Source organism: Desmodus rotundus, chromosome 6 (assembly GCF_022682495.2).
Source record: "Desmodus rotundus isolate HL8 chromosome 6, HLdesRot8A.1, whole genome shotgun sequence".
Taxonomy (NCBI): domain Eukaryota; kingdom Metazoa; phylum Chordata; class Mammalia; order Chiroptera; family Phyllostomidae; genus Desmodus; species Desmodus rotundus.
In genome coordinates this window covers 84,011,011-84,037,167 of record NC_071392.1, presented here as the reverse complement: position 1 = coordinate 84,037,167, position 26,157 = coordinate 84,011,011, and the positions used below count along the sequence as shown (strand labels likewise).

Here is a 26,157-nt window from a genome sequence, read left to right as displayed (position 1 = left end):
ATCAGACCTGCCCTAGTGGAGCCTCCAAAGGTCTGTAGCAACAAGACCCTGAGCAGAGGATCTGGCTAAGCTGCACCCAGATTTCTGACTTGCAGATATGCAAGGTAATAAATGTTATTCTAAGCCACAAAGTTTTGGGGTAGTTTCTATGCAGTGATAGATAACTCATACATACCACAGATGACTTGATTAAATCTATCGGCTATAAGGAAAGGCTTTGTGGTCCGGTGTAGGCTCAAGGAGGCACCTGTTCTGTGTGTGTGCCCCGTCTTGCCCCACCAGGTAAGTCTGTGTGTACCGGGTGCAGGGGCTGTGTGTCTGGCTGGAGTGCCCATGAGGAGGGAGCTGAACAATGCCACTTCCTTCTCCCAGCTACCTCGAGCCACCCCATTACCTCCCTGTCTGATTAGAATGCCCTCCCCTGAAGACTTGGGAAGTAATACATCTCCACTCCTCTGGAACAAACTTCACCAAAGGAATCTCTGCGCAACTAAGTGTGGCTTTCTCCCTAAAGGACAGAAATGAGGATCTTGATCCTAGAGAAGGAAAGAATGGAAGAATCTAGTCCTGTGGCCAGATCAGGGCTTTCAGAGAACAGGAAGGCTTGACCTTCCACTCAGTGTCTAAAGCAGTGGTCTGCAAAGCACACAAGAGAGCCACTGGGATGAGGGAGAAAGTACTATTTTTGTTCAGAAAAATAAGAAATTCAGCTTTACTAATATCCACTCTCCAGCTGATCCAGGGATGCTCGTAGTCCATGAGGGCCACCCATGTCAGGTCAGCTTTGGGGGGACAGTCTGTGGGCGGGCCCAGCACAGAGGGGCAGGCAGTGGCCACCACCCCTTAAAACACTGCTAGGGTGTCACTGAGTGCTACTGCAGATTTCAAGCCCTGGTTAAGAGGATGTACTGATTATATGACCTATATATTACTATTAACCAACACTAACCCTGGACAGACAGACGAGGGCCTGAACATTGCTCAGAGAAACCACAGCCTGAGTACTACCATGCGAGCCCAGGAGAACTTTAAGAAGGCAGAGCTGCCCTGGTTGGGTAGGTCAGTTGGTTGACCAGTAGGCATTGACCAGATACGCCTAGGTTGTGGGTTCAATCCTCAGAACACTTACAAGAAGCAACCAATGAGTGCGTAAATAGTGGGACAACAAATTGGTGTTTCTCTCTCTTTCTCCCCCACCCCCGTACCCCTAAAGTCAATTTTTTAAAAAATTTAAAAAAGAAAAGAAGAGGGCAGAGCTGATTCTGCTCCTGTCCCTAATATAGCAGCCACATTTAATATTGCTTTCCTTTTTCACCTTGTGATAAAATTTAGCAAGAAGTCGGCAAAAAATGTTTAAAAGTATAAAGAAAATAATTTGGAGTACAATGAAATTTGCCCTAAGTATATATTGTACCTCCAGATATTTGCTAGTGGTGGTATATCACCTGTATAAAGTTATAAAGTTTATAAATAAATTATATATGTATGTGTACATAAATGCATTCAACTTCTTACCAATGAGAGTACGTTTAAAAATTGGAAGTCATGGGTCTATAGGATTCTGTGACATTTCCTAACCTAATTCTCAGAGTCCAGGGGGACCCACCTGATGAGGCAGTACAGAGGGTGAAGAAGAGAAGAGAGAAAAAGAAGAAAACAAAATAATTTAAGTTTATTTGTCCTCCTCCACAGAACCTTTTCCCTGAAATAGAGTCTCCCACCAGGCCCAGCTCCTACAACTGAATGGATAGGATCCTTCCCTCCCTTTACTTCCCCAAATAACCCAAAGCTGTTTAAACAGGTGCCTAAAGCCAATCAGAGTGAAAAACAACGGTCTGCCCTCCACACATTCCGATTTATAAATGTTCCAGCTGCCCCAGGAGAGGCTGTTGGGAGTGGCCTTCAGTTCTCAGATGAGATGGAGGCCACAGCACACCCACAGCCATAGTCAGGGGGAAGACACTAGTCCTTTCAGCAGGAAGGGCCTTGCTGCCTCCAGGATGTCCAGTTTGGGGTCCAGCGAGCGGCCAAGCCCCTCTAGCACCATGATGGCAAACACAACGGAGGCAAAGTTGCTCTCAAGTTTCACCTGAAACAGAAAATAAGTGGTTCTTTCCACAGCCCGTGGGTATAGAGAGAGAGTTCTGGAGAGAGTTCATGTTGCTGTCCGCTCTCAGCCTCTTGTACCCACCCGTGTGGTGTTTACTGTCCATGAAGCATTCTCTTCCCTACCCCATCGTTTTCCCCACCGTCTCATCTACCCACCCAGCCTCCCATCTACTAGTATTACTATGGAAAAATTCGGGGGGAGACGTGTGTGTGTTCATATACAGCACATGTATGACTTTAAAATAATAAAACTAGTATCTCAGAGATATATCGGAAATTACAAATCTAAATAAGGGCCATTCTTCTGACCAGCCAACTCTCTGACTCTTAATTCTATGTTACAATCCTTGACAAATGGCTGCCTCTTCCATGCAGTATTTCATTATCGGATCCCAGAACCTCAAGAGAAACAATGGAAAAGTCCACCTTCGGACAAGAATCTTCCCTGCCCTCAATTCCTTATACCCTTGGCTGGCAGCTTTACTTTGAAGAATAGCCCAAGGCCACACTTCATCACAAGGAGACAGACAAGGGCCAAGGTGAAGAACTTTGAGACTACCTTCCTCCAGAGGACAGGGGACAGGAGGCAATGGCCAGGACAGCCGTGCCGGGGTCTCTGAACACACCAGCACAAGAGGCACCTCCCCTCGGGCCACACTGAACCCCAGGACTTCATACCACACAGGAAAGAGATGACTGAGCTTAACCAAGCATCGTTAGCGTGAACGGAGGAGGGAAAGGGCATGAAAGCTTTAGTTAGACTTTTCACATTTGTAAATCCATTTTTCCACCACTCAGTATCATAGATGCTTGGATGGCAGAGTCTGACAGAGACACAGACCGACAGTGTGGCAACAGTGTGCTGGATGTAGTGAGTACCCAGGGCAGCACTCTTCACGCTACTCAATTGGGATGGAGAATGTTCTCAAAAACAAGAGCTCTTAGAGAGAAGTACTCCTCACCACTCTGTGGCCACCCACCGGCCTCCCCAGACAGCTCCCTCCAGGCTGACCAGAGCACAGAGGCTCAGCTCGGCCTGGGGCCTCACCTTGTGAGTCATCAGTAACTTAAAGACGCTCGAGAGAAGGCTGGAAACTTGAAGCTGAAAAAGAGAATAAAATAAAGCTGACTGCAGACCTAGAGTGTGGAGGCCCTGGCACCACTTCTGTCCCTTCTAGGCCCCTATCCTGCCCACATCCCACCAACCTCTCTCTCTTTCTCTCCCCTTGTCTCTCTCTCTTTCTCTCTCACACACTGACACACATTCTCTCTCACACACAGACACACACACCAGTGAGTGAAAAGGGACTGATTGACAAACTCCAGAAGGACTGCACATGTACAAACCCAACTCCCATTTCAATTATGAGGAGGCTGAATGCAAAGACTCCTTCCAGGAAGAGGCCAGGAGGCCCGGCTACCCCTGTGCGAGTCTACCCACAGCACATACTAAATAAGGGAGATTGGTAGTGCCTGGGCGCCAGCTGCCGCTCCTCATTGCCCATGGCCCCTGCTTACTCTGACTTGATCCTGCTGTGTAGACCCTGAACTTGGGGAGAAAACAGTCAGTTTCCTAGAACTGAGTGTAAGATACAAATTGGGCTCTGGCTCAGGTCTAAATAGAGGAGGTGAGTGTGAGGTAAGTCCTTGGGCCACTCAGAGACCTTGGTCGTCTCTCCCTCCAAGCTTGGCTGAGCTCCAAAACAAGAAAACAGCTACACCCCAGACAGGGAGGGGTGCGACACTATAAATACTGCCCCAGCAGCCACCCTGAAGAACCTGGCCAAGGACCACTCGAGAGCCAGAGATGTCAGTGGGCCTCCTCCCACCTGGGAGATGTGGGCAGAGGAAAGGTTTGTTCTTTATCTGCCCTAAAACTCAAACCCCCTCGAGACATCTTCCCATTAAAAGGTCCCCCTTCAACTTGGGGTCTGTTCTGTCCAAGGGCAAGAGCAAGGCCCCTGCCCCTCGAGTGGCCTGCTCACCTTTTCGAGGGTGATGGTGTCCTTCCTGGCCTGGGTCACCAGTGTGGCCATCTCAGCCTTGAATCGCTCCACGTCTCTGCACTCATTGGCCCGAGCGTGATGCAGGATGAGCTCAGCCACTCTTTGGCCCTGGAAGATGCAAAAGAAGAGAAACTTTCCATAGAGTCAGGAGGACACAGAACTAGGTGCTCAGCCCAAACTTCTCCATGTCCTAGTTGTTTCCACCTAACTCTTCTACTGTCCTAACTTTGGCCACTGCTGACCAACCAGCTTGGCATCAGAGCCACCAGGACCTGCCACCCGGCTGGACCAGCCATGCTGTCCTCCTGGGCTCCCTTTCTGCCCCGACAAAATTTCTTCCTCACAGCTGGCCCAGCCTCTGTGCAGGGCCTTCTCGCTCCTCCTCCATCCAGGCTACCCTCTGACCAAAGCCTCCTTGGTCCCAAATACCCATCTGCCCTGGTGGTTACTGCTAATGCCTTTCACTTCCCACAGCACTGCCCCAGGGGTCAAGCTGTCCCTCCTCGGGCTGTGACCTCCTTCTTCCACCCAAACTCGTGCAGGGGAACACGTCCCACCCTACCTGCCACTGTGACCCAGGGGACACTTTACACTGGCTCAGGCTGAAGCCTCTGTTCGCCCCTCAGAAGCCTCCTGAGCAGGAGCCAGCCTTCCTAGTGTCCACCTATGTGCTTGCTGAGGGAGGACAAGAAAGTACCACACAAACTACACAGTGGCATTTGGGAAGGAGGCGTTTCTTCCTATCCTAAACCTGTTTGGAACTGGCCTCAGGCACAGGCACCAGCCCGTTCTGACTACAGACCCATGACGTTTCTGTCAGGAGCACCTTTGGCAGACGTGGACATTTACCAGAGTGACGAAGGCTGAGGAGCCCTGAAGTTCTCAAGAGCCTAAAAGATTTGGGCCCAACTCCCGAGGGCCCAGTGGGTCTCACCTGCCCCATCGCCACAGCCATGAAAACTGCCCGGAAGTTCCTGAGGTCCGCGGCCTGCAGCTCAGCCACGATGCCAGCATCCAGGAGCACCAGGCGCAGCGGGCACCGTGCAGGAGTCATGGACACCACCAGCGCGTCACAGACATCCACCGGCTGCAGCCGTGCCTCTTGGCTCTCAGAAAGACCATCGGCACCCTGGACCAGGATGTTCCCAGGGTGAAGGTCTGCATGGACAAAGTTGTCCACAAATATCTGGAAAGAGATCAGCACTCTTCAGGGCTAAGTCAGTCCTCACTGCCCCATCACCACCAGGCCACGCGTGGGAAAAGCTGCCAGGGTGACAGTTTGCTCCCAGTGATGAGCAGCAGAGAAGTGTGCCTGTGATAAAGCCTCATTGTTTGATGTCATCAGTTCAGAACTTGTAAAGGGACAGGCCAGGTGGGTTTTCAAGAGAAAAGTTATTTTCCAAGTCAAGAGCATTAAAAAAGATTATAGGAAACATAAAAAATCAAAGACTGTGCTGCATTTCAGAAAGACTTATTTTTACTCTATGATTCAAGCTGTTAATATTCAAATTAAAATAAGCACCTACTCACTGTTTAAAGATTTTTCCCCACACCTCTCTGCTCTTAAACTTCATGGAACTTCCTTTATTTCAAATATTTCCTGAGTCAGACTTGCCCTCCATTACCTCCATGTGTCCACACAGTGACGTCTAACACTGAAACTGACGACCACCTCCTGGCACCCAGCATTGGGCAGGCGGGGAGAAATGGCTTTGAACCCGCTAAGCAGGAAGGAAAGCCCCAGGGACTGTGACAGACAGGAAGTCAGGCTTGAGTTTGTGGAACAGAAATCTGCCTCCCGTGAGAGGTCACCTCAGTGGTCAGAGAAACCACCAGCAATCTTTCTGGAAGGGGAAGAAGGAGAAATCTAGTGTGGAGGTGCAGAGCAGCCGCTTCTGGAGAGGCACTCAGGAAACTCCTTCTGGCTGGCACAGAGCCCTCCTGGACACAGGCCAGAGCCCCTCCCAGTCCAGATCCTGGCTTTGCTGGTCAGAGGCTGCTGCTACCTGGGTGAAAATCCTAGGAACTGGGGAAGCTACTAGTACGTGACCCTGTTTCCAAACCTCCTGGCACCTTGCTGTCAGCTCATCCCCTCGGGGCCTATGCCCCCATCCTTGATCCCAGGAGATGGAAGCCCCCCCCCCCCCGCCCCGTGATCTCCCCACTCCTGAGTGCTGCTTACTGGGCTTCTCCCCTGGCCTCCCTTCTGTGTCCTCCCCTCCCCCACAGTGCCCGTTGGAGCCCTGTTATTGGGGACAAAGTCCTCTGCCCACTAAGCTTCCACTGCACTGACAAGTGGAAACCTGGCTCTCCCATGACAACCTCACTTCCCCAGGAGCCCCGTGGGTGGGGGCTGCTGACCCTCAACACCCATGGACCCTGGGCTGGGGGTGGAGTCGGCTGCCTCTCTGCAGGGATGCTTACAGCCTCCACCTCGCCGTCAGCTTGCACCACACCACCATCCTGCTCACCTCGGGCCCCATGGCTCCTTCTCTGTTATCCGTTCTTTCCTCCCGCTCTCAGACCACACACCTGGTGCCTTCTTACCCCAATTCTGCACCCTCCAGGCCTGGGCACTCATCCTGCCTATCCAGCCTAGACCCTGCCATCCACCCACCCCTCAACCACTCTTCTGTGCCAACCACCAGGAAGACCTCAGACCCTAGACGATGCTGTGCTCCTGCACGTGAGCTGCCCCAGTGCCGGGTTGCTACTATTACTGCTGATGCACTGATAACTGACATTGCTCAGGGCTCACCATGTCCTTTTCTAAGTATCAGTTCATTAAATCATTGCCAGGCCGTCCTCTCATGGGTGACGCCTAGACTTCCTTCACATCCCAGCTGAGATGGAGCCACTTCCTGAGTAAATCTCTGGGCTGGGACAGGCCCCTCTTAAATGATCCTCTGGTACCTGTACTTACCCTACATATAATTGACTTACTCATGGCTGGTCTTCCCACTAAACGGTAGTTCTGTGCACGCTGTAACCACGTCTGTTTTGCTCACTACTGTAGAGCCAGCACTGCCTGGCGCGTAGCAAGCGCTCAATAAATACTCGCTGAACGAATGAATGAAGCAACATGTAACATATGATATTGTCTTAGGCTGTTTGTAGACAACTTGGGCAGGCCCTTCCCACAGCACCTTGCAAGGTGACGGAGCGCAAGCCACTGAGAACGTGCATAGCAGAGAGCTGTAGGGTGAACGGGTATCTTGTAGGCTCAGCTATTTCTAGAGTAGACTCTACACTTGGCTTGCCCTCCACCCAGGGTAGCTGAGCAGGGTCCCTGCCATTTCCCCACATGCTGGGCCTCAGCACCCTCTCCCAGCCCGTGAGCTTACCATCTTCAGGAGCATGTTGATCCCCAGCCGAGCAATCTTCCTCTTCAAGTCCACGGGAATCCCTGCCTGCTGGTAACTGGACACTGGCACGCTCTCCTTTGAGAAAATCAGGGAGGGGACAGCTTTACCCTGGACAGCCCTGCTCCTCAGCCCCACAGGGCACATGGTGTTCCCTTCCTGTCGACCCAAAGAGCTCTTCCTTTCTTAGAACCTGTATGAGTCTGTTGCCCACAAGTTGATTTTAACTTTTACGTTTCCCTTCCCTTCCATTTCTCAAAGGAAAATTAAGTCCCACAGGTTTATTAGAGAGGCAGCCCGCTGACTCTGCCACCCACAGGTCAGGACGCTGCCGTGTGGTGGGAAGAGACAGGAACAGGCCCCGGAGAGCTACTCAGCTAGTCAAGAGTCAGCCTAGAGAGCCATGAATGAGTACTGTGACCCTGAGCAGGAAAATGGAAAAAAAGGGTGGGGGGAGCAGAAAGGGGAACTAGCAAATAAGCATTTCATATAGATTAGTTATTTAATTGTCAGAGCAGCCCACTGTGATCTTGTTATCCCTAATTAACAAATTAAAGAACTAAAGCCCAGAGAGTATAAGTAGCTTGCTCAGGGTCGCACAGCTTAGTAACGTTGGGAGGTGGCGTCACTTCCCTGGATGTCATATTACCATCTTTGCAGAGGGGGCCAGACCAGGAGACTGCTAAGGCCAGGGACATGACACAAACACCTGTTAAGCACTTCCTCTCTGCAAACTCTAGCTGAGGGCACTCTGCATTCAATGTGTCCCTGACTCCTGGGACACCCCTCTGAGGCAGGAGCAGTGGCCAGCTGTCATACATGAGGAAGCTAAAGTCACCCAGCATATAAAGTGGCAGAGCGGATTTTCACATCCACAAAGTCCAAGGCCACTCAGCCACCTCGCTGTACCCCTGCCCACCCTCGCGGCACATGCAAGCTCCTCTCACATGTAATAATCGCATGCTCTTGGCTCCTGTCTTTTCAGACTAAAGCCTTCGGGTGACACGGAGACTGCCCAGCTGTGAGTGAAAGGCACGGCCAGGTGAGTTCGGACTCTTACTTCATATGTCTCCACCAAAACATCCCTGGTGACGAAGGGATGCAGGGGGGTGGGGAATCTGACAGATGTCACGTTCAGGAAGTTGCACTGGAAGTGTTCCAGGTTCCGAGCTTCGTAGCGCAGGTCGATCTACAGGGAAACGGAGAGAAAAGGTAAGGGGTGGTTGGGGCACAGGGATCGCAACATCTCAACTGCCAAAGACCTAACAAGTCAGGAGAGTCCCCTGCCTTCTCCTGCTCCTCCCGCACAGCTCCCCAGGGACATGGGAGGAGGCATTCTCTGACTAAAGGCCTCCCCGAAAGTCCTGAACTTCCCCGCAAACTCCTCTACACTAGGACAGCAGACACCTTCACAGTACCGTGGCTTCCAGCTTCTCGGCTCTTCCTTCTCTGCCCACCCCCTTCCCACCAGCCGGTGGATGCCCCCCATCTCCCAGGGGGCTTTGTGGCCTCTCCAGGCGCTGCCCTCACTAGCCTACCCTCCAGCCCTTTCCCTTGGTCAAAGCTCCCTCCCACCCACTCTGCCCTCCACCCTGCTGCACCAACACTGTTCCCCCAAACTCACCAAGCCTTCCACTTGCCAGGCTCAAGGACCCGGTCCCACTTTTGTCCTAATTAAATCTACAACCTCATTCTTCCTGACCCACTCTTCTCTTCACTCTCCAAGCTTCTACCCCCGCCTTGCAGCTGCCCTGTCTGGGCCTGGCCTCCCGGCCATTCTTCCTCAGGTGTCCCACAGACACTGATGTGTCTCAGCTCCTAACCTTCACCAACTTTTGCCCTCTCTCTCTAGCCCCTCACGCCCTCAGCTAGCACCTCCTGATGACAGAACCTTGACCTCCAGTCCAGTCCTCCTCTACCAGTCTCCAGACTTACATTCATGTACATCTAGGCATTGCCCTGTGGAAGTCCAGACACCCTTGACCTTAGTGTCTAAACAGGATTTACTTTCACACACACCCACACGCACCCCGTCACCCAAGAGCCACTGTGGATGACTCCTTCTCTTACCCTCTACACCCATCAGCACTCAGTGCCATCGACTCTGCGCTGACCTAACTAACTGCTCTCAGGTCTGCTGTCCTCCTCCACCCACTGCCACTCCCAGGGGGCTCACAGGCACTCACCTGAACCCTAACAGATGTGTCTGAGCTGGGCTCCCTCCCCCCACCCAGTCTTCCCTCTCCGGGAGATGCCCCTCTCCATCTGCTGGTGCCCCTACTATCTTCAGAATGAAGCCTAAATTCTTTAGAATGACATTCAAGGGGGAGGTCATGGTCTGGCCCCCACTTCTCTCTTCAGGTCCATCTTTCATGCCTCTCCCTTCCTCTACCACTCCAAACTCCAGCTTCACCCAATCTGTATGGTGCCAAACTCCCCAGGCTGCCTGACCTACCCCCCTTCTTTACCTTCCTTGGTCTCTCTGATTGGAATGTCTTCCCCCTATATGGTCCAACTGTAAATACCCAATTCGAGCCAAGGGAGCCTTGACCCTCAGGATAGAAGGACCACTTTCCTCTTGAGCCCCAACTGAACCTGTAGAGACTCCTACTATACCTCCAATCAAACTCTACATGCAGCTATTGATAGGTCAACCCCCTCTGCCTACAATAGATCCCTATGGGTGGGAAAAGCACACTCGTTCTTAGTTCACCAGCTTCTAACAGACTCCCACGCAGACACCAGACTCTAAGCTTTCAAGCCTGGGAATGTGAGAGGACTGCTGGACACAACTAGTAGGCAAAATGGGGTGAGATAGAGATCTGAGTTCAGTCTGATGGGACCCCATGATGTCTATTGGACTTCTAGAAGGGGAACTGAAGCTCAGAACTGAGAGTAATTAATGCAGAGATGGTTATTGAAATATAAGCTATTTAATTTTCTTTTGTTATCAAAACTACACTACTCCATAGCATAAAGCAAAGACTTCTAAACACTAAAACACATCCCTTGGACTTAAAACCTTATATCCCAGGACCTAAATGAGGACTTGGCACACTGTCTCCGAAAGTCTGCCACACTGCTTCTGAAAGTCTGCCGATTTCTGCACTACCAACAGAGAGCCAGGGCAGATGCCTACTTGGAGCTGCGATGGCCCCCAAAGGGCGTTTACCTAGTCTGGCTACTTAACAGGTGACCCAAGGCCCTGGACAGGGAGGCGGTCCTTGTCTACTCAAAAGCCCTGGGAACAAAGCAAAACAAAGGCACAGCGTGTGACTTCGCTGATCATTCTTATCACCCTGGAGTCCAGCCTTTGATTGTGGCACTCAGAGATAACATTGTATGTTCCACCAGAATGATTTCACTTTTCTCCCAGGCACTAAGAAGGCTGTACTTCCCAAGCACCCTTGCAGGGCCTCTGTGATTAAAGCTAACCTGTAGACTAGGAAGAAGTGATGTTCATCATTTCCACGCCTGGCCACAAAATCTCTCACATGGTCCTCTATGGTTTTTCTCCCAAATCCACACTGACCCTCCATGACACATGTTGAAGATGGCAGTGCCAAACTTGAGAGGAAATTGGTCCCTAAGTAGCTATGCAGTAGAGTTTCCTCTCTCCCCTTCAGTTCACCTGCATGGAACTTTGATACTAAGCAATAACCTTGTTGCATTAAGTACTGAGATGTGGGTGTTCTTTGTTATATTGACTAGTGTTACTTACCCTGACTAACATACCATACTAGCCATGACCTACAGGGAAATACTCATTCATTCAGCATTTACTAAATAGCTGTTAATGGCAAGAACTCTGTGAAATGCTATTTATAACTGAGGGAAGGAGAATTCACCTGTTGAACCATGAGCTTCTCAAATTCCTCCACTATCTCAGGCAAGCTAAGCCACTTGATTCCTGGCAAAAGTGCAAGGACTCGGCTGCCCATCTTCATCAGCAGCAGGTCCCTCCGCACCTCAGAGAGCAGGCCAGGGTGCAACACCTGCCAGAAAGAGGAACAGCTAGACCTCAGAGAGATCAGTTAGGCACGTTCATTCACTCAGCCAGGACTGGATCCCACCCTCAAAGAGCTAGTTGGCTTCTCTTCAGAGCCAAGGGGAAGTGGTCCCCACACCCAGGATGCTCTTGCCTCCCTCACTCCATGTGCTTTCCCTGAGGAGATGCTTAGCTTCCTGGGGAGAATAAATGGGCTTTTTGTTCCCAAATACATTAAATTTAGGTCAGTGGCTCCCGAAGGGTACCTAAAAGTCACCATGAGGTGCTTGGGGAAATGTGGGCAGATCCTTTCCCAGGTGGTAAAAGCGCATCAGTAGTACCTGCTGCTAGTGTCTGCCAGACCCCCGGAGTTGTGCCAGACGGGGATGGGAAAGTGTGGGGCAAGAAATGATGGCGCCCGGACGGGGTGACAGGACATGAAGTGAGAAGAAAGCCCCTCTAAAAACAAACACTGCCATCTTGGGCTCACCACAGCATGTGTGACCTGCCTGTCTCCGATTTCTCCTGACCCCAGAGTAGTAGATCAGCTGTGGTTCCTCCGCCTGCAGAGGCAGCGAACTCCAAACCCTCTTCCTTTTCCTTCATCAGACTGTTCACACCACCTCGCCCTCAAGCCAAGAAATAAAACAGCTCACACCTCATAGGCACCCAGATAATGGTCAAGCTAATGCAAGTCAATGGAAGGCAATGTGGGGTGATTTGCAAAGGAGGGGTTCCTGGTCTAGGGTAGCTCCGAGGGGTCAGAGAGATTTAAGAGACAGGAAGGGCCCGCTGAAGACATCAGAGCACTTACTTTCACTGCCACAGGGATGAGGTGATATGGTTGAGGTGCGGGGGCAGGTGCCAAGGCCTGAGACATGACCGCGGCCGATCCAACCAGGTCAGCTTTAGGGAGAAGCAGCCTTTCCAGAAATGACTGGTCAGCAAGACTTCCTTGAGGCCACCACCCCTTCTCCAGGTGCCCAAAGAGCTCTCTCAGCCCCGCAGGCGCCCCAGCTTCTGAAGAAGGCTGCAGCAGGGAGGCCTTGGCAAGTCTCTGGACGCTGTCATTCTCCAGGAAGTCAGGGTTGGCACGTGCTTTGTACACTTGGGCCACGCAGCCTGAACCCACCGGTTCCTGCTTCTCGAAGCAGAGGACCTTCCCCCAGTCCTCCCCAAATGCCTGCTGCAGGATGTGCTCAGTGTGAGCCCAAGGGTGCGGAGTCACCTGGACGTGCAGCTTGGAGAACTGGGCACAGAAGGCCTCTGAGAAGAGATCTCGCCGGGTGCTGGCCCACTGGCCCAGTTTGATGTATGTTGGGCCTGAGGTCTCCGTGGCTTTCAGAAGCAGGTGCAGCCAGAGGCTGGAGATGCTGGGAGCCAGGTAGGTTAGAGGGTAGAGTAGGAGGAGGGGGAAGAATTTCACCAAGAGAGCCCCAGCTCGGAGCCCGAGGCGGAGGTAAAGAAGGAGGGAGCCACACAATCCGTCTGGGGAGACTCTCTCCAGGAGCCCATTTTCAGCCAGGTCACTCCAGCTGGCCCTTCGCTGACACGCGTTCTCAGGGGGCCCCTCACCAATGTCCCCATGCACTGAGACAAGTTTGGGCAAAGTGCCAAGCAGAAGCCAACAGAGTCTGGAATTTCGAGGGCATCCAGAGGGTCTTAAAAGGCAGAGTTCCTTTCTGAGCTCAAAACCCCTTAGATATGACAAGCAGACCCTGACAGAGAAGCGCCAGGGAGTCACCATCCTCTCCCAGAGTTCCACAGCCTAGGCTGCCTGCCCTCCACTTAAAGGGCACCTACCTATGTTCACACTTTCGGCAAGGCTGACTTGAGTCCAGGACCACAGCTGAGTATTACACTCAAAAGTGGGGCAGCTGCCTGACCCGGCGCAGCTCATGTGTAGTCTAAGCCTAGTCCTGCACCCTGTCCCGCCCCGGCCGGGCCCCACTCCCCTTTCGGCCGCACAACCCTGCCCCGCCTCGCCCGCCGGAGGGGACGGCCCATCCGTCCCTCCGGGCTCCACGCCCCACTCCCTTCGGGTAGGGACAAGCACGGCCTAGGGAGCAGAGCCGGGTACGGCCTTGGCCCAAGGTCTGAGGCTGCCGGCGGCCTTCGCCCGAGACCAGCTGCGCCTACGGGGACTTTCAGAACGGAATCCTCTGTTAGAACCTGAGGGGCCAAGCCAGATGCGAAGCCGGGCCCAGGGCGAGGACGCGACCTGCGCAAGGTGGCCGCGCGGGCGGAAACAGAGTCGGGCGACCGCGGTGTCACCGCGCGTGCCAGGGCCAGCACGAGATCAGCGGTGTGGCTGGGCACCGCCTATAGCCGGAGTGCGGAGGGGCTGGACGGGGGTGGAGTCGGGTAGGGTTCAAGGTGTTGCAAAGGGTCGAAGCACAGAGGCCCGCGGGGCGCCAGGGGTCCAAGGGCGAGAGAGGGAGAGCAGAGGGTCGGGGTGCGAGAGCTTGGGAGTTGGGTGCGGACAGCCTGGGATCGGAGTACCGAGAGTGGGGAGATGGTGAAGGCAGAGGATCCGGCGCCGATAGCTGGAAGCGGATGCAGAGGGCCGGGAATCAGGCGCGGAGGACCGCGGTTAGCACGCAGAGGCGGCGCGGCGGGCGTCTTCCGGGAGCGCCCCGCCCGCCAGCTCTGGCGCCGCCCCTTAAAGCGGACGCGATGCGGACACCCGCTGCGGCACAGCTGAGCCTAGGGTCCTGGGTCCCACGGGTAGATCTGACACGAAACGCAAACGCAGGCTCCGCGCTCGCCCCCTCCCCCGCGCGCATCTGTCTTCCCTCTGACATCTTCGTAGCTTTCGTTACAAAGAGCGTGGAAACCCTGAAATAGGCCATGCATTGCAAGATGGTTGTGAACACCGGCAGGGGTTTCAGTTGAGTGTGATGAGGGGCGGGGGAGTCCCAGGCTGCATCGATCTGGGGAACGTGTTTGGACCTTGGGGAACGGCTCCTGAAAGGCCATGCTCGTTCATTCAGCTGGTACTTATTGAGCGCCATAAATATTTCTTAATTTGAATGTAATATGTATCAAGGCCGGGTAATACAATATGCATTGAGCAAGGCACCCTGCTGGGCTGCGGAGTGAAGACACACATCCTGCCCTTTTACTCTGACCACTTATGAGGGAGACCACACGGGAACGCAGTGTACAATTTCAATGTGTGGCAAGAGCCATGAAAGAAATGAAGAACGGGGAGAACCAATAGAATGTGGCTAACTTGGAGAGGAAGGGAGGCCTTGGGGTGGTAGGGTGTTCCGACAAAGAAAAAAGCCCTGAAATAGGAAGGAGTTAGGTGTGAGGGTTTTTGTTGGGGGAGGGGGTCGTTTGCTTGTTTTAACCTCAAGAAACGAAAGGAAAGTCAGGTGGTTCTGATAGGGGACGTAAAAGTTGGAAATTTTTAGTTTAAGTAATAGCTAATAAGCTTAGTAATCAATGCATGTAAAAGCTTTTGTTCCAGGAACTGAAGGTATAACTCACCCTGACTCCAGGAGACCATAACAGTTCCACCTTCGTTCCTCAGGAGGACTGCAAGCAGTCAAGATGATACCTGAGCCATCATACTCCGGGGTGAGATGACCACTGCCCAGGACACAGCTAAAGACCACCCACCGCCCAGGGTGAGAATGCTGGAGTTGTTTTTTCTAATCCAATTAACTTTTCCCTGAATTTCAAAACCCCTCACAGCACCTTGTTTATTCCCTGCTATAGAAACCTTGACCTGGAAAGAAAAGACAAGATGGTCTGTTGGGGTGTGAACCCGCCATCTTCTCAGATTGCCGGCCATCTGAATAAAGCTCCCGTAAGGATTCAATCCCTGTCTCTGCTTATTAGGTTTGGTAGTGACAGGCAGCCCGTACTCCAGTGTCTTTTCCGGTTTCAGTTCTAGAGAGCAAAGTGGGGAGAGAGGGAGCTTGGAAATAAGGCAGTGCAACCAGGGCAGGCCCAGAGGTCCACTCTCCACTCTGCCGGTGGGGGTTCTGAGGCTGTCCACCCTGGGAACCACAGGCACCTCCACACAAGCAGTCCTTCACCTGCACGTAGGGGAGAGGCTTCCACCAAAATCGGCCCAGGGGTGATCCGTGGGCCTCACAAGTGGAAGGAGCCCTGGGGAGAGAAAAGCAGGGACACAGCCCATGACCACATGTGGTTCCTCTTGCTGGAAGTGTGACTGCCGCTCCGCAGCCCTCAGGAGTGCCAGAAAATGTGGGGACCTAGACTGCAGATAGAGACAGCAGTGGGAAGGGGCTTTTGGCTGCTCCTGGGTTGTTAACCAGTAAGCCACTTCCCATTTCCACAAGATGCTGCAGACTCCTCTGCTGTTCCCAAGAGAGAAGTCATCCCTACCACCGCTGGTTTCAAATATGAGCAGCCATTAATTATCCCCTTCCCAACCTCCTACTGATTTACCGGTATTTACCCGCTCCGTCCCAAAGGTGTGGGGAATGTTCTTGTATGTATCTCTGATTCGTCAAAGGGCGTATTGAAGACCAGAGGCCCAGGGTTCTAGCCCACTGAATGGAAGGTAACACTGTGGCCTCAGGCAAGTCTTTCTGGGCCTGTTTTCCTCTTAAGCTAACTAGGGAAGTGAGTCTGACTAAAGCTGTACAAGTCTGATACATTCGCATGTATGATTCTGGCAATTAATATCTTTCACAGTAGTTGAGAGCAAAATTCTGAGCTAAATAAGCCTGGGTTCAATTTCCCTCTGCATAGCCTATATAACCTTGGGGACAAGTTACCTCATCTTTCGGGGCCTCCACTCCTCTCTTATCAAATGCAGGTAAGACTAGTACTTGCCTCTCCAAGCTCTTAAAGACAGTAAGCCAAAACTGATGCGGTTAGGCACAGTGCGCCAGTAAGTGTTAGCAAACATTATTTGTATTACCTAGAGAAGTAAAAGTTGTTTTGTTTCTCTTCCTACTTCATACAGCAGGCATACTTCCACAAATTTGGAGGGTACACTGCGGAAGGGCTGACTTAAGGGCATCCTAAAAATTCACCTAAAGCAGTGGTTCCTAACTTCAGCATCCACCTGAGGGTTGCCCCGTAACCAGTGTCTGATCCTCTAAGTCTGGAGTGGGGCCTGAAATTTTCATTTCTAAACATTTCCCACTCTGATGCTTCTGGTCCTAAGAACAAAGCTTGAGAACCATTGACCTTCTGGTGGTGGTGGAGGTGATGGTGGTAGAGGTGATGGAGGTGGAGGTGGTAGTGGAGGTGACGGTGGTGGAGGTGGTGGTGGAGGTGGTGTTGATGGAGGTGGTAGAGGTGGTGGAGGTGTTAGTGATGGAGGTGTTGGAGGTGGAGGTGTTGGAGGTAGTGATGGTGGTAGTGGAGGTGGTGGTGGTGGTGGAGGTGGTGGAGGTGGAGGTGGAGGTGGTAGTGATGGAGGTGGTGGAAGTAGTGATGGAGGTGGAAGTGTTGGAGGTAGTGATGGTGGTGGAGGAGGTGGTGGTGTTGGTGATGGAGGTGGAGGTAGTGGAGGTGGAGGTGTTGGAGGTAGTAGTCGTAGAGGTGGTGGTGGTGGAGGTAGTGGTCGTGGAGGTGGTGGTGGTGGAGGAGGTGGTGGTGTTGGTGACGGTAGTGACAGTGGTGGTGTTGGTGACGGTAGTGACAGTGGTGACAAGAATGATGGTTGGTGAAGTTCCAGCACCCAAAAGAGCTGAAGTTACCCAAGTAGGTGAAGTTGAGGGATTCCTGGGGCCCGTGTGAACGTCCATCAGGAGAATGGTGTCGTACATATCAAGGCACCATGGACAAACGGTTATATCAAAACGAACCCTACATCAAGATTTGTAAGGGCAGCCTTTAAAAATTGCAGATGCTGATTTGCAGTCAGGCTGCTTCTCATGTGAGTAACTGTGTGCACTCTGTTTCGGGATCAGTCATAGCAGGAATGCATTTAGCGTGACTAGTGCATTAAGAGGCTGGCTGGACCATGTATGACAATAGCACTCTGACCCACAGCTCTGCGGCAAGGGGCCTAGAACGGCCACCACTTGGTCAACGACTGCCAGCCTCTTAATTTTCTCCCCCACTTCCCACTCAGCACCCAACCACGGAACGCCAAACACCCTCTGCAAGCCAACCCCACAATGTGCCCCGGCCCCCAGCTTCCCTGTGCCACCACCCTGCAATGAGGGCACAGCTGAAGCCTTTTTTTGCTCTGTAAAGCTCTCCCACTAGCATTGCAGTCTTCACTTGTGCTCGAGCATCTGACAAATAAATACAAGTGATGGTGGCTGACTCCCTCGCTACAGAAAGATCTGAATAAATAGCCTCTGTTTGTTCTCATTTGGGTGATCTTTGCTGGGGGTGGGGAGGGGGTCTGTAAAATTTCCACACCAGCTAATTAGTGGTTGATAGTTTCTGGGTTTTGGGATAGTTTCTGGTTCTTGGAACTGTTCCTTCTGGTGTTGTTAACTCTATTGCCACTAGGTGGCACCATTCACTTGTGAAGTGCAACCAAAGGCCTCCTCTGGGTTCCCAGACGGGGCTGAGAAGAAATGAGTGGGCAGGGAAAGATGCAAATGCCCACTTGGCTGTGCTTATCTTCTCAACGACACAAATGATACAATGATTTTAGCATCTCCCATGTAACATTGCTACATAGCAGATGCCATCTAGGACAAGTACTCATCCAAGACCTTGGGGAGGGAGGTGGGGATAGGGAATTGGCTGGCTCTTGGATTCTCTACCTCTGCACTTTTGACATTTGAGGCAGGATAACTCTTGGTTGTGTGTGAGGGGGTGGATGAGGGGAAGTGGAAGCTATCCTGTGCACTGTAGGATGTTTAGCAACATCTCTGGCATCTACCCACTGGATGCCAGAAACACCCATCTTTCCCAATTGTGACTTTCACGTGTTTAAACATTGTCAAATGTCTCCTGGGGAGCAAAGGTGTCCCTAGTGAGAATCACTGGGCTCCTTGTCGAGAACAGTCCTCTGCTGAGACCCTTTCAGCACCCCCATGCCCACACTCACAAGAGAAGATCAACTGCCTGCACATGCCTGCCGCAGCCTCCCCTTTCCGGTCCTCCTTGAACAAGCTCTACACTAGTGTGTCTTTGCGGGGACTGAAGCCACCTGCACCCAGAACACCTGGGGTGCTTGTGAAACTGCAGACTCCTGGGCCCCCCTGCATTAGGGTCCCTGTAGGGAAGATTAGATTCCCCATCCCCCAACAAGCCAAGGGGATTATTTGGCAAATAAAAAGTTTGAGAAACACAGACCCCACCCCATCCCCCCAGGTCCTGCATAGTAGACCTGGCCTGCAATTAGCTCCTAAGAGAGTTGGACCTGAGCATAAAAATTCTGGCCCCATGGTACCTGCATACATAGGAAATATCAGACTCGGTACTGGGAAAAGGCACTAAGGGGGCTGTCGTGGGCCCACTTGCTACCTTCTCCCTTTCTCTTTTTGTCTCTTTAGTTGAAATATCTCTATTACTTCTCATGAGAATTTTTCCTCCTCTGGTTCCCACCTTCTGATTGTCTAGGTGGGTTGTTCCAGCACTACCCAGGCGCAGGTGCTTCTCTGTACTAATGAATGCATGTGGCCCAACAGGACCCCTCCCTCCTACCTGAGGGGTATGACTGGGCTGTAGGTGAAGTCCCATCAGGCTCTGCTATGCTATGCCCTCTCCTGTGCAGCTGCACTGCTCCTGGTTCTTTAATGTCATTTCTAAAGCTACAAAGTGATCACAAAGATAGGCCCTCAGAAGCTAGGTGAGGATGAAGGAGCACTGAGGCCCTGAGTCTGGGCCCTGCTCCCCTCCCCCTGGGTGGCCTCAGCTTCCCCCGCCCCTTCTATCCCACAGCTTCAGGACGACATTTGATTGGGACCAAGAACAAACCAAGGCTGGGTTTGAGGTTTATGTGGGATGCTTGGCTTGGTTTTGTTTCCTCAGAGGGAGCCAGCCAGGGGTTGTGGTGGAACGGGACGGGACTCACATCCAGCCTCTGTAGGAGGAGAGAATGGGCCAAGGATGGGACAAGCGGCGGAATAAAGGTAGAGGGAAGGAGTCGGGTGCCTGTGAATGACAAGGGAGTCCTGCTGCTTGTCACTCAGAGGGATGAGGGCGGGGGCGGTCCTCTCCAAGGGCCTGTCAAAGGTGACTTTTCCCTGCTAAAGTAAGTTCCCTCCATGCTCTATCTCATCCAAATATCAAGGGGCTAAGCACAGGTAAATGATTCCTTTCCCCATGCAGCCTTCTAGATAAAGTAATCATCGTAACAAAATAACCCAACCTGTCATCCATCATCTGCTGTGTGTATGCCTTTCAACCGTGCACTGGCAGGCAAGTGGCAACGAGGCAGAAGCAGGTTGCTGTGGTGGGGCGGAGAAGAGATGAGTAACAATGACCCAGATAGGGGTACCTGATGGGGGGCGGGGGCGGGGTTAGAGATGCCGGTGGAGCTGCACTGCCTGCGCCTTCCAGAGGGAGCAGTATAAGGAGGGCGAGAACTGAGTGGTGAGCCAGAAATCCCCTCCTGAGCAAAGCCTTTGCTCTCAGGCAGCCTGGTATAATGAAAGAATATGGCTTGAGCCAGACCAGCCTAATGCGACCTCAAATAAGGAACATAACCTCTCGGAATTTGGGTTTCCCACCCATAAAATGGTAGGAATAATATTTCATTGCTTAGACATGTGAGGAGGATTACATGGCATGACAAATGTAAAGTGCCTGGAACCAAAAAGATGCTCAGTAAATGTTTAGCATTCAAAAGGAATTTAAGTGGAAATTAAACGATTTGGAGAGATGTTCAAAGACTCCTCCTCAGAGTCTCTCCCGGTCTTAACCAGGCCAGGCCTCCCATCCGTCAATCTCCTTCACTTGGCTTGTAGCGAAGATGAAGCGGGCTCTGTCGCTGGCCAGGCTCTGGCAGAAGCCATGGACCTAAAACGTGTAGTGGAGGGGATAGCTCAACTCTTATGGAGGAGAAAAAAACACTTTCTGCTCCCTGCACTTGAACCCTGAGCACCCTGTGAAACAAACAAGAGAGACTAGGAAAAGAGTAACAAACCGACGCTAACCGAGAGCGCCCCCGACGGGCCAGGCCTGGGACAACACCCTTTACTTGATCCATCTGCTTTAATCCTCACAACACAATGATGTTCGGCATGACCATTGCTATTTCCACCTTACAAATGAAGACGCTGAGGGTTACAGGCAAAGCAACCTGCTCTAGAGCCAGTTTGACTTTCTGACCCTGAGCCCGTGCTCTCCAGTAGGACGCTGAGGGAGGAGGAGGAAGGGTGGTGAGAGATGCTCTGCAGAGCTCCGTGACTGCGCTGGGTGGCAAAAGCAGGATTTACGATAAAGAACAACCAACTCTTACCCTTCCTCTCACCCACAGCTTCCCTGACTTGAGGGCAGGCACTCCCTCCCACCTGGCTCTCACTTCCCACCGTGGAGAGAAGCTGAGGACAGACAGGGAGGGCAAGGGGAGGCCCTGTTGGAGCAGACGGTGTCAGGAGCTGGGAGAAGAGGGGATCATTGAGAGGGTCTTCCAGGCCCCAGTCCACAGCCCCCCAGGCTAGAGAACTGGGGCTTAGGAGGGATCAGGGTAGCACCAGCTGGGAAAGTTCCAGAGAGCCAGCTGGGGCAGGGCCACACAGGAAAGGAGGGAAAGGAGCCATGTGTGGGTCCACTGCCATGGGGACATACTCCTCAGATTCCTAGGAATGGAGGCAGCCAGCCCCCAGGAAAGGTGGAGTTGGGGCCTGGGACGGGCAGGCAGGGACAGACAATTGCAACGCACGGGCGCTAGCATCGCGCATTAGAGTATCAGAGTCTGACCTGAGGCATGAGTATTTTTCTTTCTTTCTTCAAGATTTTATTTATTTTTAGAGAGAGGGGAAGGGAGGAAGAGAGGGAGAGAAACATCGATGTGTGGTTGCCTCTTCCACGCCCCCTACTGGGGACCCAGGCATGTGCCCTGACTGGGAATCCAGCGGGCGACCTTTTGGTTCACAGGACCGCACTCAGTCCACTGAGCCACACCAGCCAGGGCTATTTTTCTAAAATAAGCCAGTATCCAGAACTCAAAAGATGCAGGAACAGCCGCCTGCCACTTAGGACTTGCCACTAAGGGCCTCCCTAGCCGCCTCTCTGGCCTGCCCACCTGAGATGTGACTGGCAATTCGGAAGCCACCAAATCGAAGGCGATCAGCCTGTTTTGTGCATTGGGTGGGGGGGAGGCAGCCATCTGGGCTCTCGGCTCAGTTGTTCTCCATCTGCCATTTTCTCCACTTTGCCTCCACACACCCCAGGACCCAGCGAGTAATTAACCCTCAAGAAGCCAAGTCTCTGGTCTTTTTTAAAAAAGAAGGTGAAAACTTATTGAATGATACCTCAGCAAACAAAACAATTATTTAAATGCTTACACTTTTTTTAAAAATGCTTGAACTTTGCAAATTGGTATTCTAAAATTTACTGTGCCTAGTTGAATGGGTATGGCAATGAAGGAGTTTAAGGAGCTCTAGCAAGCCCTAGAAAAGCTTCAAAGATCTCATACAATGAGCAAAACCCTTCAATAGGGAGAGCTTTTTTTCTGTGACTTTGATATCTGAATACGTCCCTTAAATGTCAGGTCCGGTCTACAAATTGGAACTGCATAGGCAGCATCTAAGTTTCCCCGCGTTTCACAATCCTGTGCCCCCCCCCCCCCCGCCCTCTCCTACACACTGTTTTTGTGGATTAGTAAGCTAAACGTCTTTCTCCCTTTTCCCCCCTCTGCTAGGCTTTATTTAGGCCCCTCCTTCTAGGGGCCCCCGAGCTAAAGAACGACTTTCCTCCGGGTAGAGAGATGGGCCTGGAGCCTTCCCTCCGCACCCATAAATCACCACCGCAGGGTCCGTGCCCCTTTCGGCAGCAGCGGGAGCTCCTCTGGCTCAGAAACCGCCCGTGGCCCCCGCCCCCGTGGTCCGCAGCACGAACTGCCCGCAGCACGTTCACGTGCAAGTCTTAGCTGGCAGTCCGAAATCATGCGATCTGTGTCCCTGGACTGTCCCACGTCAGTGGCGGCAGTGGGCACTATAAAGTCCTCTCTCCGGGAAGCTTTGCCTGACTTCCCTCCTCGCCGGGTTTGAGAGCCCTTGTTCCCTGCGCTCAGGAGCCCTGGGCTTTCACTGCCTGTGTTACAGCTGTCGGTGCCTCAGCCGGACTGCCCGTGGCAGGGGGCACACTCCCTCGGGTGTCCCCGCCTCCATCCACGCGTCCATCCACGCGTTGAACGACTGGAGTGAGGGAAGCGGCCACCTCGGCGCATCTATTTCAAGTTCTCAGCCCCGGGCTGGGGGAGACGAAGAACGCCATTCAGTGGTCTCCAGCAAAGAAAGGGTTAATTCGCCCACTCCCCACCCCCCAAAAAGGAGAAGGGAAGAGTCCGGCAGAAGGTCCTGTTTACGGGAGCTGCCCCAGTCCGCGCGGCCCTCGGAGAGGCGTTGCCGTGGCTACGGGCCCGGCGCCCGCCAGCTGCGGATGAGCTCATTGGAGCGGCGGACGGGGGGCGACGGGCGGGGGACGGCGGGCGCGCGGCCCGCGCAGAGCCGCCGCGCCGGCGGGGAGAGGACCAGGCTGCGAGCCGAGCCCGCCTTCCGCTCGCCCACGGCCGCGGCGGGGCGGTGGGGACGCGAGCGCAGGGAGCGCGGCTCTCCCGGAGAGGCCCGGCTGACACCAGCGCGGAGGGCTGCGGGACATGGCGCCCCGGGCCCCCGCCGCCTGCAGCCCCCGCCCGCCCGGGCGCCCCCGAGCTGCGCCTCGGAGCCCGCGGAGCCGCAGCCCGCCTGGAGGTAGGACCGGGCCGGAGGATGGTGGAGGGGACGCGCCGGGGGGAAGGGAGGAGACGGCTGGAGCTGCCCCAACGCGGAGCTGGGAAGTGGCTGTTTGCAGACCGCAGACTGGGTTTCCCGTGTGCGGACGTGGGGACCGAGGCGTTCAGCCCGACCTGCGGGACGTGAGCAAAAGTGCTGTCCAGACGCCCTAACGGGGTTCGGGATGACTTCCTGGGCCGAGCCGGGAAGCCGTCGTCCCGCGCGCCTCGGAAATCTGCACAAACTGGCCAGAGCCCCCTCCCTGCGCAGTGCTGGGTCCCGGGGCGCGGGATGGGGGTGGTGGTGAGGGCGGGGGTGGAGAGACGGAGAGAGAAAAGAGCAAAGAAAGAATCGAGAATCGCTGAGCAGCCAGCGCTCCCTCACTGTGGTCAAAATATGCAGTCTTGGGAAAGCAGGAAGGTAAAGACGATGGAATGATTCTTTCTCCCACTTTCCTCCTAAAGATGGAGTTGGGAGTCCGTGGAGCCCAGCAAGAGTCTCGACAAAAGACATAATGATATTTAGGAGTGTCACAGAGAACTTGATTCAAACCGCTGAGAACAGACAGGCCGCAGGGAGGGGCGGGGGGGGGGGGAATCCTGTCTTTGAGGGGCGGGTGAGGGAGCTGGGCTGTACCCTCCAGGGGCGCAGATTGGGGCAGGGGGCCTGCAGTGACTTTGCTCTACCAAGCTGGTGCTGGGGAAGGAACAGGCAAACTCCAGCTGGTGTTGAGATGTGCTTCAGGGTTATGCTAGACGCTCTCCAGTAACTTTGTTATTAAACTCTTCCACCCTCGGTGGTTACTACGTAAAAGAACAAAATCCTTCCTGCTTGCATTATCAGTTATCAAACACACCAAAGGAGAGGTGAAGAAAGTCTTTAGGGGCCTGCTTAGGAATGGAGGGAGCAGAATTCTGCCAGAAGTCAAGGGCAAACAGTGTGCCTGGCTTTGAGGAGGAGGAGTGAAGAGGCTGGCAGAGAGACCGACCTCCAATCCTATTGTTCCAGATTTGAACCCTGTGCGCGTCATGTATCGACTGACTTAACATTTCTCTGTGCTATGCGTTAAGGACACAGTGATAAATATCTCCCTTCTTTCCAGGAACTCACCATCCAAGTTGGACAGTGAAACAAAATATTAAAACCGGTCCTGGTCTGGCCTGGCTGTGAGCACGGCATGCCAGGGCAGCCCAGAACTCGGAGGCCCACAGAGTCTGTGCTGCTGGGGCTGAGTCTTCAAAAGCTATTCCTTCACCAAGAAAACAAAGCAGGGAAGGTTGTTTCTGGCTGAGGGAACAGCATGTGCAAAGTCACCAAGAGGGAGGGAGGGGACAGGCAAGTGTGGGAAGAGCTCGTGGTGGTAGAGTGCTCCTGGAGGCAAGCAGGATCTCACTGAAACAGGAGAGGTGGCACCAGTTGGCACCTTAGAAAGCCCACATATGGTGCACAATGAAGCCACAGGTCCTGTGAGACACCCCCCCCCCCCACAGCTGGATGACGGCAGTGGTGAGGTGGGGTGGAGATAGAGAGAGAAGGCGAATCTGGTGACAGGTTTGGGCACAGGATGAGATCACTTCGCCTAACACTCCATGGGGGAAAGCTCAGGGGAAAACAAAGCAAAGCAAAAGAAATGGATATTTTGAATGGTCTGCATGTAGCAGACCACAATCACTTGGACAGTGAATTTGGCTCTAAATTTTCTGGCAGCTTAGAGACAAACAAAAATACACTGGATTGCATAGTTTTGGATTTAGGACAACAGAAAGCATACGAGTTAATTTTCAGAACAAAACTTTTCCTGTAATTGAACTCAACTGGGGATGTGTCTTGTAGATCTTTGTCTAAACATTAAAGAGCTACGTAGACAAAGACGTTCCTGCCCGTGTGACAGAAGATGGGAAGATAAAGTTCCGCCCAACTATTTCCTTGTACCATCTTCCTGTTATGACCTGGGGACATACTGCATTTTTGTGGGGGGCCAAGTGTCAGCTCAGGTTTGTGGGCAGTAGAGGCAGAGGGAAGCTAGGACCCCGGGAATCTGATATGGAGGAGCCGTGGTCTCTTAACTGTAGGAAGAGGTGACACCTACTTCGAGGAACAACAGAGCAAAGCACTCAGGGTTCCCAGCCATGCAGGGCAAAGCAGGCACGTCATAGTATGTATGGCTCATAGGTGGGTGGACTGAGACTCTGGTCTGGAAAAGGGGCCGCACAGGGCAGAGTGTGTTGGGAAGGACGACATCCGGAAGTGCTGACCAAAGGGAAACAGGGAGAGCAGGAACAGCATTTGAGGATTCTATTCAGATGAGCCAGTCTGCTTCCCCGAGTGGCCCAGGTCTTCCTGCCCTCAGACCTCATGTTGAGCCTGCTTCTGGGGGGTGGGGAAAGGATGAGACTCAGGAGACCAGAGATCCACTCCGGGGAAGGCCAGGGAGGGTGGAGTCTTGTTTGCTGCACCACCAAGAATGTTGCAGAAGAACAAGGAATTCCAGCTAAGAGCTGACAGGTTCTGCAGACTCAGCCACAGATCTCCCAGCCAGGCCCTTCCCTGTGGTTTTTGCAGAAGGGACAGACCTGCAAAACCTACGTCAGTGTGCTCCTAATGTGCCTTCTAAAGTGTAAACCATTTCTTGCCAACGATAGACGTCTTAAATTAACATTAATTAGGTATGAGATTCTACTGTTTCCTCCCTTGGGTTTCTTAACTTTTTAAAAAAGGATTTCACTTACTTATTTTGAGGGGCAGGGGGAAGGAAGGGAGGAAGAGAGGGAGAGAAACATAGATCGGTTCCCTCCTGCACGTGCCCCACTGGGGACCAAACCTGCAACCCCGGCCTGTGCCCTGACCTGGAATCG

At 53.0% G+C, this 26,157-nt stretch overlaps 2 protein-coding genes and 1 long non-coding RNA gene across 5 annotated transcripts in view; 2 read left to right on the top strand and 1 right to left on the bottom strand.

Annotated features, from left to right (window-relative positions):
• Positions 1 to 1,653: 1,653 nt before the first annotated feature.
• Positions 1,654 to 13,487, bottom strand: ADCK2 (aarF domain containing kinase 2). Its single transcript, XM_024555049.4, has 8 exons — positions 12,280 to 13,487; positions 11,326 to 11,472; positions 8,538 to 8,666; positions 7,460 to 7,555; positions 5,050 to 5,301; positions 4,095 to 4,223; positions 3,158 to 3,211; positions 1,654 to 2,089 (listed from the first exon to the last, which is right to left on the bottom strand). Exons 1-8 carry the CDS (start codon positions 13,210 to 13,212, stop codon positions 1,949 to 1,951), a joined length of 1,881 nt encoding a protein of 626 aa, XP_024410817.2. The 5' UTR covers positions 13,213 to 13,487; the 3' UTR covers positions 1,654 to 1,948.
• A 72-nt stretch (positions 13,488 to 13,559) lies between these two features.
• On the top strand, positions 13,560 to 16,537 carry LOC123479199 (uncharacterized). The gene is made up of 3 exons (XR_006654739.2): positions 13,560 to 13,695; positions 15,004 to 15,100; positions 15,192 to 16,537. It is a non-coding gene; the product is annotated as an uncharacterized lncRNA (long non-coding RNA).
• Positions 16,538 to 22,940: 6,403 nt separating this feature from the next.
• Positions 22,941 to 26,157, top strand: part of DENND2A (DENN domain containing 2A) — a 90,587-nt gene continuing 87,370 nt past the window's right edge. For all 3 annotated transcript variants that reach the window (XM_053926922.1, XM_045191189.2, XM_024555131.4), the window contains exon 1: positions 22,941 to 23,281. In XM_053926922.1, coding sequence (XP_053782897.1) covers positions 22,971 to 23,281 — 311 coding nt within the window. In that variant the 5' untranslated portion in view covers positions 22,941 to 22,970. The remainder of the gene's footprint in view (positions 23,282 to 26,157) is intronic.

Coding starts and splice junctions, on each gene's coding strand:
- ADCK2 (XM_024555049.4), bottom strand. CDS start 13,212: ATGGTGACTCCCTGGCGCTTCTCTGTCAGGGTCTGCTTGTCATATCTA. Junction 11,473..12,279: donor TCATCCCTGTGGCAGTGAAA/GTAAGTGCTCTG, acceptor TCTTTCTGGCAG/GTGTTGCACCCTGGCCTGCT. Junction 4,224..5,049: donor TGGCTGTGGCGATGGGGCAG/GTGAGACCCACT, acceptor TGCATCTTCCAG/GGCCAAAGAGTGGCTGAGCT.